Below are 14,802 nucleotides of genomic sequence, written 5' to 3' on the forward strand. Positions count from 1 at the left end.
TGATCTGCCCACTTTGGCTTCCCAAGGTGCTAGAATTGAGCCACTGTGCCCGGCTGAATCAACCTTTTTCTCAGCGCAGGTAGGCAGGGAACCTGAGGGTTCATGGCTCAGCATCTTAGCAGTTCAGCATTCTTGCTGCTAGTCCTTCTCTAATTTTGGACACCAAAGTCCCCAGAAACTAGGATGCTGCATCTTCAACCAGTTCCTTGAAGGAAGGCTGCTTCACTGACTTAGATTCCTGGTTTATCACCTTGTTCCATCCAATGATTAGAAATCCTTCCTAGTGCTCTAAACCCGTCAGGGGCTGGCCCAAATCACACAGTAAGTCTGGGAGTAAGGGTTTAAACCCAGTTACATATGACTTCAGGTACTCAACAAATGCCACTGCTTAATCACATAGCAAAAGCCCAGCCTCGATGAAAAAATAAAGTCTATTTTGCATGAGATACCTAGAGGCATTTCATGTATGTATCACTTTAGACCCCAGTGGGCCCAAAATACATTAGGAGAAAGATGAGAAAGAACAAACTGTCATCTTCCTACTGCTGATTCCCACTACTTAGTGAAGAGAGTTTTGGCAGAATCACTCTCAGTAGTAGAAATTAGCCCTGGAACTAGGTATTGGCCTTGAGAATCCAATGGACACCAATGGACAGTGACCTCAGACCAGCACCACGTGACACTAAGGATGGCTCTTCAGTGGCTTCATCACCTAACAGTATCTGTTCATGCCTAGCTAGATGCCAAGAAGATTTTCCCACCCAAGAGAAATAGAAACTGATAAATTCCATAGGCTCCAAAGGAAAAAAGATGCCCTTTCCTGTCAAGGAGATGAGGTGTGAGACAATGTTTACTGATAACTTCAGGGGTTCCAGATAGGCCCTCTAGTTTGCTTATGCCTATAAGCCGAATTACTTGGGAGGCTGAGGCAGGGGGCTCAATTTTTTTTTTTTAATTAGCTGGGTGTGGTAGCATCCACCTGTAGTCCCCACTACTCAGAGGCTGAAGTAGGAGAATCACTTGAACCCAGGAGTTCGAGGCTGTAGTGAGCAATGACTGTGTACCACCGCACTCCAGCCTCCAGAGATGGTTATTTTATTTTATTTTAATTTTATTTTATTTTATTTTTATTTTATTTTATTTTAGATGGAGGGGATGGGAGTGGAGAGAGAGAAGAGGAAATGAGCAGGATGCAGATGGCTGATTCTGGGGCATGCGAATGAGTGCCTGTGGAACTTTCAGTGGAAAGGTGTGGCAAGGAGAGGGACTAGAGGACTGAGGGCTTGGCTGCATATAGAAATTCACGAATCACAAAACACAGGGCCTTTGAGAGAAAATAAGTGACTTGGGGAGAATGAACAGGGAGACAAAGGAAATGGTTTAAGGATGAGTCTCCGAGAACAGTCAAAATTTAGGGGAGAGGGAGCCTGGGAAAAAGCCCAAGAAGAGCTTCCACAGAAGAGGGAGGAAAACAAGTTAAGTATGGGAGTCTCACAGATTTCTAGTGGGGAGAGTGAGGAGGAGGAGGAAACTGTCAACCACTGCAATGCTGTAAAGAAGTTAGTGTGATGAGGGTAGATGCATGGCCACTGGACTTGGCAACTAGTAAGTCCTTGCAATGGCATGATTTAGGATGGGGCTAAAGGTGAACAAGGGATAAGACAGAGGCAGTATGGGCAGATGATTCCTTCAAAAACCTGTTTCTAAAGGGGAGAAGAGGGTGGTAGCTACAAGACTGGAGGGAGCCAGGGAGTGAAAAGGTTTTGTTCCTGCTGTTTTTGTTTCAAATGAGAAGTTTAAGCAAGTGCCTATAAGGCAGAGAGCGTGCACAGGCCCATCTGACGACACAGGACACAGGAGGAGGACTCCTTAAAGACTCAGGAGTAGGCAGGAAGGGATGGGATTCAAACGCTCCGGTGAAGGGTATGAGCTTACGGAGGAGGAAAGCCAGTGCTGTTGAGATAAAAGAAAGGCAGATGCTGGCAAATGTGAAAGCAGGTAGGTAGCACGAAAAGTTGAGGGGACCTCGCACCCAATGTCCTGTTTTCATGATGAAGCCTAACCTGGAAGAGGGAGAAGTGAGGGAGGTGACACACGGGGTCGGGCTCCAGGGACATGGTACATGAGGACTAGAAGAGTTGAAACTGATATTTAAAAATATTTAATTATCCTTATCACTATACATTATTTGTATTGAAACATCGTTATGTACCCCATAAATATGTACAATTAAATGTCCATTTAAGAAAATTAAAAATTAAACAAATTTTAAACAGACATTTTAAAGAAATAATGACCAAGATACTGTCTCTGCCCTTAAGGAGCTTATATTCTGCGGGAAAGACCAAATGAAGTAATTCCTACAGTACAGATAAAATAAGTGCTTTAGAAAGTAGGCCCAATACTTGCAACACGAAGACAGCAAACTCAACTTCGGAGCTTTTTCTTTGGAGGAGGTTGGAGAGGTAACTATTTATTTGCCCTGGGTAGAGTATCAGGTTTCATCACAGTGCTAATAGATTAAGAACAAGATGATCTGGGCAGGGAGAAAGCAAATCAAAAGGCCCTGAAAAAAACAAAAACATGAAAAAAAAAACCCTACTTTTCTTTTAAATGCAGAACATATGTTGGGAGAAGGCTTCTGAGATAAATCTTTGTTTTATAAGATTCTTCCATAATGTACAGATAGGAGTTAAGTGATGAAATAAGGGAAGGATTGAAAAGGATGACCAAAAATAGCTCACCAGTGTATATCAGTACAACCTGAATGAAGGCCAACTTGGCAACATCTAGCAAATGATTTTTAAAATAACATCCATCAAAATATTAGAAGACAACCTAAATGCCCATTAGCAGCAGGCTAGTTAACTCAGTGTGGTACATCCATATAATGGCTGTTAAAAAGGATGAAGTATCTCTGTACATACTGACATGGAAATATCTCCAAATATATTAAGCTACACTAGTAAAATGCAGAATTACATGTACAGTCTGCTACAGTATGTGAGGGAAAACAATCACATGTTAATTACATATTAATGTAAAGAGTATTTTTGGAAGGACACTTAAGAAACTAGATACAATGACTGCCTCTGGGAAGGAAAACTTATTTTCACTGTATTTCATTTTGTAACTTTTCAAATTTTATACTATATGCATGTATTAGCTATTGAAAAGCAAAGTATTTTTAAAATAGTCTCTCATTTTGAAAATATAATTCACTGTAGCTTGAGAGTTTTTTTAAAAAAAGTTAAACAGCTATTTACTGACTTTTTCAATGATGGGAAACATTTAATAAACATTCCTAAAGAGCATGGCATGCTAATTTTACATTTTGGGATCACTTTGATCTTTAAGAACATAAAGAAATATTTTCCTAAAGTACATCACATCATGAGCATATCAGTAAGTCAGAAGATGGTTTAATTTTAAAATTTAGCAAACTAAGTTTTGTGTGTGGGTGTAATTCAAACAAAGCCCTTTTGTTGCATTCCTAACCACAAACAAGGAAGCTTCACCGCGTGGGATGGGTAGGCTGATGAAACTGGAATTCGCAAGTGACATGATGTCCTTCTTAGATGATTTTGCCCTAACACAGAGAGATTCGGGAATGCAAAACAAGTTTCTGAGCAATCTACAGTAAGTTCAGTATTTTAAGCAGCATTCACTCATCACCTATGTGCCTTCGACCTTGTTAAATTATAGTTGGAGCTCTGCAAGGTCATGGATGGCCTAAGAGTTTATAATTTTGTTGAGGAGGCTCAGATGCAAGAAAAAGTGTTAAACAAAGTTAGAGCATCATTCATTCACTCAAAAAATATTTGAGTGCCTACTGAGTGCCAATCACCATTCTAGGCACTTGACGAGTATTTTCTCACTTAGCCTTTATATTATCTTTATGATACAGGGCTATTAATGAGGAAAGTGAGGTAAATACAGAATAAACAACGTGTTCACTATCACAAATGTAGTGAGCAGCACAGCTACCAAATACAGGCATCTGTCTCCAGAGCCTGTGCTTTTGTTTTTTTTTTTGTTTGTTTGTTTGTTTTTTTGAGATGGAGTCTCGCTCTGATGCCCAGGCTGGAGTGCAGTGGTGAGATCTTGGCTCACTGCAAGCTCCGCCTCCCGGGTTCACACTATTCTCCTGCCTCAGCCTCCTGAGTAGCTGGGACTACAGGCGCCCACCACCATGCCTGGCTATTTTTTTGTATTTTTTTTTTTAGTAGAGATGGGGTTTCACCGTGTTAGCCAGGATGGTCTCGATCTCCTGACCTTGTGATCCACCCGCCTTGGCCTCCCAAACTGCCAGGATTACAGGCGTGAGCCACCGCGCCCGGCCCAGAGCCTGTGCTTTTAATTTGCAAGTAAGGAGCACTATGCAATGAGGTGGGAGAGGCAGAGGAGCGAGACAGGAAGTAAGCAAGTAAGCAAATAAAACAAGATATTCTCATATAGTTATAAGGGTTCTGAAGGAAATAAAACTGGGTAATGTGAGAGTGTGATGGAAAGTCCCCGTTTAAGTCAGAGACAGCCTCTATGAGCGAGTGACATTCAAACCAAGACCTAAATGATAAGAAATAATTAACCATGCAAAGAGCTGGGAGAAGAATATATAGCTCCAAAGGAAGAATGAATGCAAAATCCTTGAGAGGAAGAATGAGTTTGGGTTTTTAAAGAATACAACAGAGTATAGCCAGAGCCTTGTGAGTGAAGAGCAGATGGTATAAAATTCAAAACATATTGGGTCACCGAGGCTGTAGAGGCATTTTGGATACAAGCACCAAAAGCTCATGTGAATGGGGTCTGAAGTCAGCCAGAAGGCTTAGTAGTACAGTGGGACTTCAGATGACCTTGAAAGATTGGTATGCTTTGCATAAATGGAGAAAGTGTCAACTGTAAGTTGGAAAATAAAAAATTCTAAGAACTGGTTGATGCTGTTCTTTAATGAACTGTTATGACAGATGTTGCATAGGCTCTTCTGGGTGCAGTGTTATAAAACTCTGCCAGTTACCCACTGGACCTGAGTCAAGTGTATAACAATACAAAATATACTCAGACTACCAGTACCACAAAAAAAAAAGTTACCATATTTCTTAAACCCCTTACTAACCCATCAACCTTTCCATCCATTATTGTTTAGTGCACAATACTATGAGACAAAGTCCATCGTAACAAAGTTCTAATCGAACGCCCCCATACCCCCCAAAAAAGAAACAAAATACCTCAATATATTCTGCAAATTAGGTCTATTAAATTAAAATTTCAAATATTTGAATTGTAGATCTTTATCATATTCTTATTGCACACTGTGCTTAGCTGGGGATACAGCGTTGGTTTTTTTTTTTTTTAATTTATTTTAGGTTCAGGGGTACATGTGCAGGTTTGTTATATAAGTAAGCTTGTGTCATAGGCTGGGGGGTGTTGTATAGATTATTTCATCACCCAGGTACTAAGCCTAGTACCCAATAGTTATTTTTTCTGATCCTCTCCCTCCTCCCAGTCCCTCCCTCAAGTAGGACCCAGTGTGTATTGTTCCCTTCTATATGTCCATGTTTTCTCATCATTTAGCTCCCACTTATGAGAACATGCAGAATTTGGTTTTCTGTTCCTGCGTTAGTTTGCTAAGGATAATAGCCTCCAGCTCCATTCATGTTCCTGCAAAAGACATGATCTCATTCTTTTTTATGGCTGTATACTATTCCATGGTATATAGGTAGCATATTTTCTTTATCCAATCGCCATTGATGGCCCTTTAGGATGATTCCATGTCTTTGCTATTGTGAATAGTAAAGCATTGTTTTTAAAGATTCTTTTTACATGCCACTGCTGTTTTTCCCCATTTTTCCTCATCTATTTTTAAAATTATGAAATCTTTTTTTGAGACAGGGTCTCAATCTGTCACCCAAGCTGGAGTGCGGTGGCATGATCATAGCTTACTGCAGCCTTGAACTCCCGGGCTCAAATAATCCTCCCACCTCAGCCTCCTGAGTAGGACTATAGCATGTACCACTATGCCTAGCTTATGAAACATTTTAAACATATATAAATGTATCTGGATTAATATAAATAACCATGTATGCATCATTGAAATTTATAAAATTTATAAAGTCTTCATATTTTCCCCATATTTACTTCTGGTATTCCTCCTCCACCATACTCATTTCTCTCGCCCCGACAAGCTAACCACTGTAGTTAATTTCTTAAGTATCTTTCCAGTGTTCTGTTATCCAAATACAGGCAAACATGAACATATAATCTCATTTCACTCCTTTCCCAAAAGAAACTTCATGGTGTGTTCTATCCCTTGCTTTTTGTATTCAACAATACATATTCAGCTGGGCATGGTAGCTCATGCCTGTAGTCCCAGCTACTTGAAAGTCTGAGGTGGTAGAATTGCTTGAGCCCAGGAGTTTGTGATCAGCCTGGGTAAAACTGAGACCCCCTTCTCAAATAAAAGCCCCCAAACATACTGAAGATCATTCTCTATCAGTATTTACAGAGCTTCCTCATACCTTTATTTCCTTTCAGCTACCTAGTACTCCACTATATGCATATATCATATTTGTTTAACCAGACCCCTTTTGTAGACACTTTTTCATGTCTAGTCTTTTGCTATTACAAATAATGCTGCAATGAATGATCATGTCCATATAATGTTTTCTATGTATGTTGAAATGTCTGCAGAAATTCTTAAAAGTAGAATTGCTGGCTCAAAGGGTAAATGCACTTGCAATTTTGAGAATTACTGCTAAATTGACCCCCTTCACATTTTAAAAAGGAAATAAACTCAATATGAACAATTAAACGTCACCACAGAAATAATTCAGTGGGAGGCTGGGCGTGGTGGCTCAGGCCTGTAATCTCAGCACTTTGGGAGGCCAAGGTGGGCGGATCACGAGGTCAGGAATTCAAGACCAGCCTAACCAACATGGTGAAACCCCGTATCTACTAAAAATACAAAAATTGCCGGGTGTGGTGGTGCATGACTGTAATCCCAGCTACTCAGGAGGCTGAGGCAGGAAAATCGCTTGACCCTGGGAGGCGAGGTTGCGGTGAGCCAAGATTGCGCCACTGCACTCCAGCCTGGGCAACACAGCGAGACTCTGTCTCAAAAAAAAAAAAAAGAAAAGAAAAGAAAAAGAAAGAATTCGGAGAGAGATTATATCTTCTTTGGTATAGAATCACAGATGATGCATATTTGAACAACATCCCTTTTTAGGCATTTCCTGTTTATAGGAAAATGACAGGCCCCAAATGCTACTGATAAAAACATACAGGAATGGAAAACTGGGACCAGGTCAAACAACACTGAGCTGCACTCATAACATTGTTTCACTCATAGATCCAGATGGTGTTGAGATGTTTATAATATGTTCACAGGAGATAGAAAAGGTCTCACGAAGTTTTAAGAGTTGAAACAAACAAGAATCTTTCAAAACATGAAAAAAGGTGGCCATTGTCCTTCAACACTCCATTAGCAAAGACATTATTTTTGAGAAATCCTTTAGCCCTCCACAGCATCCCTAACCCCTTGTTTCTTTTCTTTTCTTTTTTTTTTTTTTTTTTTTTTTTTGAGACAGAGTCTTGCTCTGTCGCCCAGGCTGGAGTGCAATGGTACGATCTTGGCTCACTGTAACCTCTCCCTCCCAGGTTCAAGCGATTCTCCTGGCTCAGCCTCCTGAGTAGCTGGGATTACAGGCACCTGCCACCATGCCCAGCTAATTTTTGTATTTTTAGTAGAGACGGGGTTTCACCATGTCGGTCAGGCTGGTCTCGAACTCCTGACCTCGTGATCCACCTGCCTTGGCCTCCTAAAGTGCTGGGATTACAGGCCTGAGCCACCACACCCAGCCAACTCCTTGTTTCTATAACTACTTCCAGGCTCCTCAAGGCTATCCCTCAGACCTTTTGGATTCACAAAAAAAACCCTAAAAAACACTCTTCCAAGGCTTTTCATAATTGCCTTATTAATATCTGTGTCTTTAAAAAGTGGTTCAGTAGGTAGAAAGGTATGCATTAGGTAATATTTCATAGCAACACACAGTCCCTTCTGGAAAGAAAAGATTTTTTTAAATGTCACATCCCGATAATATGTCCTGGGGACTTTTGGCTTTGACAGCTGAATCACCAGTAAGTGTGAAGTCTGCTAATATGCAGACATAACGCTGTAACGCCAAAACTGGCATAAAAGATACAGCCCTTTTTCTTGTATCCTACTTTACCCCATTCCACCATGTCTGTCCCAATATCCCCTTCACTACTAGTTATCTCCTCCCCATCTTCCATTCTGAAACAGTTTTTAAAGATTAAATTTTATTGATTACTGCATGGAAACACTACTATAAAAGAGAGGGGCTAGCAATAGGGGTGGGTGTTTTTCATTCAATTGCCGGGGGGTAATAAGTTGAAATGTTCTTTTTCCCAATATTCCCCTCTTGATATCCCCTTTGTCAGCAATGACACACACAGAGAATCAGAATATTCAACTGTCCTTCCTACATGTCAACATCTGCATAAAAATCAAGCAGAATTTGATGCAAACATTGTAATATCTATGATGTGTAATAGCATTCATCTTTGTCTTTTATTAACTTACAAACTCAATTACAAAAGAATAGCACAGCTTAAATAGAATAGCACAACTTCTAATTACCAATAAATAATTTCTGTTTCTCAACTCTCATTTGGAACTGGGCATTTTATTTGTTGGAGGAAGGAAGGATGGTTTCTACCAATTTCTCCAGATATCGGAGATTATGATTTTAGAATTTTCTTCCATACTGTTTCTCTGTGCCATAGTATATGTTGCTAAAACTTAGGAGAAATCACTTCCATGGTGGTGTGTTATTTTCCACAGATGGGCACATGCAAACACCCCCAAGACTGTCATGGATCTCAGAGAGGCTCAGATAGCTGCAGAGGGCTAGACATATTGTGTGTGCCCCTGAATTACTATTGCTTTTTAGGGAGAAGATGTCTGGGAGCTTTCCCAGAAGACTCCTGCTGGCAGACAAATGAGGAGCAGCTCGGCAGGGTGCAGGAAAAGGTGTAGAGCTTCTCCCCTCTATCCAGCAGATGGTGAGGCTGAGTGCCAGGAGAAGGCTACCCCTAAGCAGGAAACCTTCCTCCTTAATGAGAAATCCATAAAAGATTGCCCTCTGAGAGTTTAAAGGAGTCCAAATACCAACCAATATATTTCAAAATTAAGCTAATTTTTATACAATGCCAAAGAATAAATTAAATTGCACTTGTCAAAACAAATGAAGAAGGGGTTGTGTTTTTTGCATTTGTGTGTGGGGGGCGGGGGCAGAAGCCTTACCTTTTGGTGGTGATTTATTCTAAACACCACTCCATTAAACAAAAACAAATCCCTCCCAGACCTCTAACACCAAATAAACTGAATTCTCTTTTGGAGTAAGTCTGATGCCTTGTGTTATATTTTTCACTTCTCTATTTCACTGTCTTCCTCTTCATTTAAAGGAAAAGGCCACAAGTAAGAAATTAAAGTCAATAAGAAAACAAAGGAAAAGACAGAAGGCCTTAATTTTAGTTAAAAATGTTAAACAATGCTCAAAAGAATCTATATTTTCAAATCATACTGGCAAAGAAACTTCACTGTAATAAAGTTTCCAAATATTACTGGAACCGAAATAAAAAGAATAGTGAAGGTTTTAAGGCAAAGCAGCTGAAAATGTAAAAGACTTTAACACTTGCTCCAGCTCAATTCCTACCTACCAATATTTCCACAATAAATTTTATAATAGAGGAGAGTTTACCACCGCTCACACAGAAGCAGACACTTGGGGAGAATAAAAGTCAGAAGAACGTTCTCTCTTACTCACTTTCAGATGAAAGAATGCCAAATAAAACTGGAAAAACCAGCCCTGTAATATCTATATATAGATGAGTAAATTTTGTAATATAAGCAGTTCATATTGTCTTTTTTATCTTTTACATGGTGTAATAATAAAATGAATGCCTATAATAATAAAATAAATACTCAAGTCAGCTAGAGAGCTAGAACATTACCATGACTGTTGCATCCACCTGTTTTTTTCCATGTCCTATTTTAAGTAAAGGCATCTCTAGAAGCAAGCGCTGGCATTTAGCATAATTCTGGAGGAAAATTTCAAGTCAAGATTGTATATGGATAAAAGTTGAATTTGAATTATAAGAGAACATATAAAGAAGTATTTAAATCTGCCATTGTGATGGAGTTAAATAATGTACAATTGGCAATCTCAATCAATACTTCTTTTCGTATATGACTATAATCTCAAAGTTGAATGAGAAGACTATACCTTTTCTTCGAAATTTAGAATATACACATAGGTTCCTTTTGTCTTCTTTTTTTAAAAAAATAGACTTAAAAAAAATTTTTTTTAGAGCAGTTTTAGGTTCACATCAAAGCTGAGTGGAAGTTACAGAGATTTCCTTTCCCGTACCCCGACCCCACACATGCATGCTGGATACGGCAGAGGAAAGAATCTTTGTGCCTGAGGATACCTGAATAAAAAACCTCCAAAACTGAAAGGCAAGGAGAAAAAAAGACTGAGAAAATTCCAGAACAGAATATCCAAGAACTGAGAGACAATTACAAAAGGTGTAACATACACGTAATGGAAATATCAGAATGAAAAGAGAGAGAAAAGAAGAAAAGAAATTCTTGAGACAATAATGACTGAGAATCTCCCCAGATTACTGTCAGACACCAAACCACAGATCCAGGAAGCTCCAAGAACACAAAGCAAGATAAATACCAGAAAAACTACACCTAGGTATGTCAGTTTCAAACTACAGAAAACCAAAGATAAAGCCAAAAAGCCTGAAAGAAGCCAGATGGGAAAAACACCTCACCTATAGGGGAGCAAAGATGAGAATTCCATCTGACTTCTCCTCAGAAACCATGCAAGCAAGAAGAGAGTGGAGTAGAAGATTGAAAGTGTTGAAAAAAAAAAACAACAAACAAACAAACAAAAAACACCAACATAGATTCTGGATCCTGTGAAATTATTCTTCAAAAGTGATGAAAGAAGTAAAGTCTCTCAGGTAAACAAAAATTGAGGGAATTTGTTGCCAATAGACTTGCCTTGCAAGAAATATTAAAAATTCTTTAGAGAAAAGGAAAAATGATATAGATCAGAAACTTAGATCTATGTAAAAAAAGGAAGAGCATCAGCGAAGGAATAAGTGAAGGCCAAATAAAATAAAAACTTCCCTTTCTTTATACAAATGTTGGCAATGAGAATAGAGAACTTGGCTACTAGTACATAGGTATATAACCACTCCCATAAGAAACAGCAATGATTACTCTGAAATTCCCCAGGGAAATGAGGAAGCAAAACTATGAAGTACACAGCACAAAGCACTTGTTAATTTGAATGCGATAAAAGGTCAGTCTAGATATACACATCATAAAAAATAGGGCAACTGTATTTATACGTAGGAGAATGAGAATTCCCGAACAGAAATATTAATAGTACACCAAATCATGTGAGATATTCAAATAATGAGAATATTCATAACAATTTAGAGAAACTGGTTTAAACTTAACAGGCAGTTGGTTATGTTTCTTTATAAACAGATACAGCACAACATCAAAAAGACAGCTGTTAAAGCCTTGTCAGTGGAGGATCCTGCAATGAAAGATTCTGAATCGCATTCTAACACAGTACTGAACTTACCTTGTAGCAAATAGAAACATCCCAGATAGCAACCCTCTGGCCAATTGGATGTCATATTCAGGCGTGGAATAAAAAGCCATTCTGCCCTGCTACTGCTGTTTCTGCTCCCCCCAGCAAGGTAAAAGCCTGGCAACAACTACATGTGCCTGCAGTTGGACGACCTGAACCGCCTTGAACTTGCCCAGCTCAGTGCAAGTGGGAGGGGACTCTCCATGCCAGTCCCCTCTGTAAACTGGCCAATTAAAATTAAATTCCTGCTCTGTAAGAGGGAAGAAGAGAAGGTGACCCTTAATGACTCCCTGAGAAGAGCTGGCATCTTGGACAATAGCCTATAGCTTAGAAATGCTGGAATTCTATTTTGTGGGCAAGAGGAGGAGGGAAGCAAGGAAAATCATCTGATGATAGAATGCATCAAACTGAAATCAGGAAGTCTCCTTAAATGATCTTCTCTCCTAAACACATGCCCTCCTCCACATGCAAAAATGCACTGTCTACAAAAGCGCTAATTGCTTTAAGCCTCCCATAGTTAGGGAGTTGACTGAAGCAGTGGTTCTATAACAACATCTCACTGCATCTGCCTAAGGTGTACTGTCATGAAAACACTAAGTCAGCAGCACAGGGACAGAACTCACTGCCAAGGGATAGCACCAGCAGGACTAACCTTGCTGTTCAATTAAGAATGAATTAGAGGAGTCAGATTCTGAGCTTCTATTATCCATTCATCTTGATTTACTTTATGAAGCACATAGCATGGAGATCGGAGATCCCCATATAAGGGTAAATGCTTAATTATTACATCAGACTATTTTTATAATGACTTGCGGGGGAAGGTGAGGAAGGAATGAGAAGTTTATGGAGAAAAGCATCGGCTTGGAAAATCTTCAGTTTCAAGCTAGAACATTTTGTCTCCTTTACCGACTCATTGAGCTACCCTAGCCCAAGGCTTGATAGATTTACAGAGAAGTTTCTGCCAAGATAAGTTAGATCATAAGAATTCCTATTGACAGATAAGAGAGAATGCAGGGATCTAAGCAGGAAAGAAAGGGTGGGATTGGATCTGTGAGAATATTAAGCCCTGGACCACTAAAAGTGTCTCTCTCTGTTTAACTTGGTTGTTTCACTGGCTCCTATATATACCTGGGAAATTAGCTTCTGCCTTTTCTTTTTTCTTATAGATAAGTGAGAAGATCCTTCCTGGCTATTTTCTCCACAATGAAGGAGCTATGAATATATATACCTGTTACTCACTGGACTTGAAAATAGCTCATGAGGTGACCCCAGCACTTTCCAATTCCAAAATCAGTATAGGCCTCTGTGACATGTCACAAATTAGAACCGCTCAATGCCCACCACCAACCTCCCACTTCAACATTTGTAAGACTCCTAAGAAGATGATGGCACATCATGGTCTGCTGTCTTATGTGTAAGGACAAGGCATCACTACCTCATCCTTTTCCACATTTCCAGACAGGACTCAGACCACAGCCAGCTCAAAAGAGCTCTCAATGGCCAAAACTAGATCCATTTGAGCAACAAAATAAATAACAGTAGTACTGAATTATAACCCACAGGATAAAATAAATATGAAAGAGTCCTTACTGACATGAATGAATAATGAATAAATAAGTAGAGGAGAGAAACAGGCTTTATTTTTTAAGAAGAATTCTAATTAATAAATGTAGAAAAAATGAAAGAAATAAAGAATCAAATTTAGAACATTACGGTAATAGTTGTCACAGGCAACACTGATAGATGCCAAGATCAGCAAAGAAAGTTTGAGGAGAAACAGGATATTTGCATAGCCTGAAAATTATCTTTCCAAGGTTATTTATTAATTACAAAGGGACAAATAGTAACTTTAAAGTGCAAAAACCTGGCCAACTTCACCATAACCAAGTAATCGAGGTTAACCATCACCAGTAATGGAACATATTGACATCATGTAACCCTGATATGAGATAGAAGAAAACAACATAACTTCTGTGGTATTGTCAAAAGCCATAACCTCATTGTAACCACGAGGACACATCAGACACACCCAAATAGGAAGCATTCTACAAAATAACTGGCCAGAGCTCTTCAAAAGTGTCAAGGTCATAAAAGCCAAGGAAAGACTGAGGAAATGTCACAGATCAGAGGAGACTAAGGGAACACAATGTGGGATCCTAGAACAGAAACAGGACATTAATGGGAAAGAATGGTGAGATCTGAGTAAAGTTTATAGTTTACATAAAGTTAAGTCTGTAGCTAATAGTATTACACCAGTGCTGATTTCTTAGTTTTGATATTTGTACTATGGTTATAAAGGGTGTTAACATTAGAGAAAGCTGAGTGACAGGTATACAGGAAATCTCTGTACTATTTTTACAACTTTTCTGTGAGTCTATAATGATTTCAAAACAAAAAGTAAAAAGCAAAACAAACAGGATGTAGGATCTGAGTGTAACTGGAGGAGAACGACTCCAATTTCCTAGGTTAGTCCCGTATCAGTTAACAGTTGGATTGCAGAGAGACTTCTAGCGGGCAGGAAAATTAGGAAGTACACTAACATAGGGCTTACAATTTACAGTCATGTGCCACATAATGACGTTTCAGCCAACAGTGGAGTGCACATTATGACGGTGGTTCCGTAAGATTATAATGGAGCTGAAAAATTCCTGTCACCTAGTGAAGCTGTAGTCATCACGCACGTGGTTTCGATGCTGGTATAAACAAATCTACTGCACTGCCAGTCATCTAAAAGTACAGTACATATAATCATGCACAGTATATAATACTTTATAATAAATGTGTGTTACTGGCTTATATATTTACTATATTATACTTTCAATCATTATTTTAGTCTGTATTCCAACTTATTAAAAAAAAAAGCTAACTGTGAAATAGCCTCAGGCAGGTTCTACAGGAGGTGTTCCTGAATAAGGCAGTGTTATCCCAGGAGAGTTCAGCTCCATGCACTGTCCCTGCAGATGTTCCAGAGGGATAAGACATAAAGCCAGTGGTATTGATGATCCTGCTCTGTTCGGCCTAGGCTAGGGTGTGTGTTTGTGTTTCAGTTTTTAACAAAAATGTTTAAAAGTAAAAAAAAAAGAAAAAAATTCAAGGATTTTAGGAT

The 14,802-nt window shown here is 39.1% G+C and overlaps 1 protein-coding gene across 2 annotated transcripts in view; it reads right to left on the minus strand.

Moving 5' to 3' along the window:
• Positions 1 to 14,802, minus strand: part of SHROOM3 (shroom family member 3) — a 351,019-nt gene that overhangs the window by 53,661 nt on the left and 282,556 nt on the right. Inside the window, exon 1 of one of the 2 annotated variants that reach the window (XM_023222579.1) lies at positions 11,688 to 11,813. The exons of the other annotated variant lie outside the window; for it this stretch is intronic. Coding sequence (XP_023078347.1) covers positions 11,688 to 11,767 — 80 coding nt within the window. The 5' untranslated portion in view covers positions 11,768 to 11,813. Of the gene's footprint in view, positions 1 to 11,687; positions 11,814 to 14,802 lie in introns of those variants that run through there. 2 annotated transcript variants of the gene reach the window in all.

Source organism: Piliocolobus tephrosceles, chromosome 3 (genome assembly GCF_002776525.5).
Source record: "Piliocolobus tephrosceles isolate RC106 chromosome 3, ASM277652v3, whole genome shotgun sequence".
NCBI lineage: Eukaryota > Metazoa > Chordata > Mammalia > Primates > Cercopithecidae > Piliocolobus > Piliocolobus tephrosceles.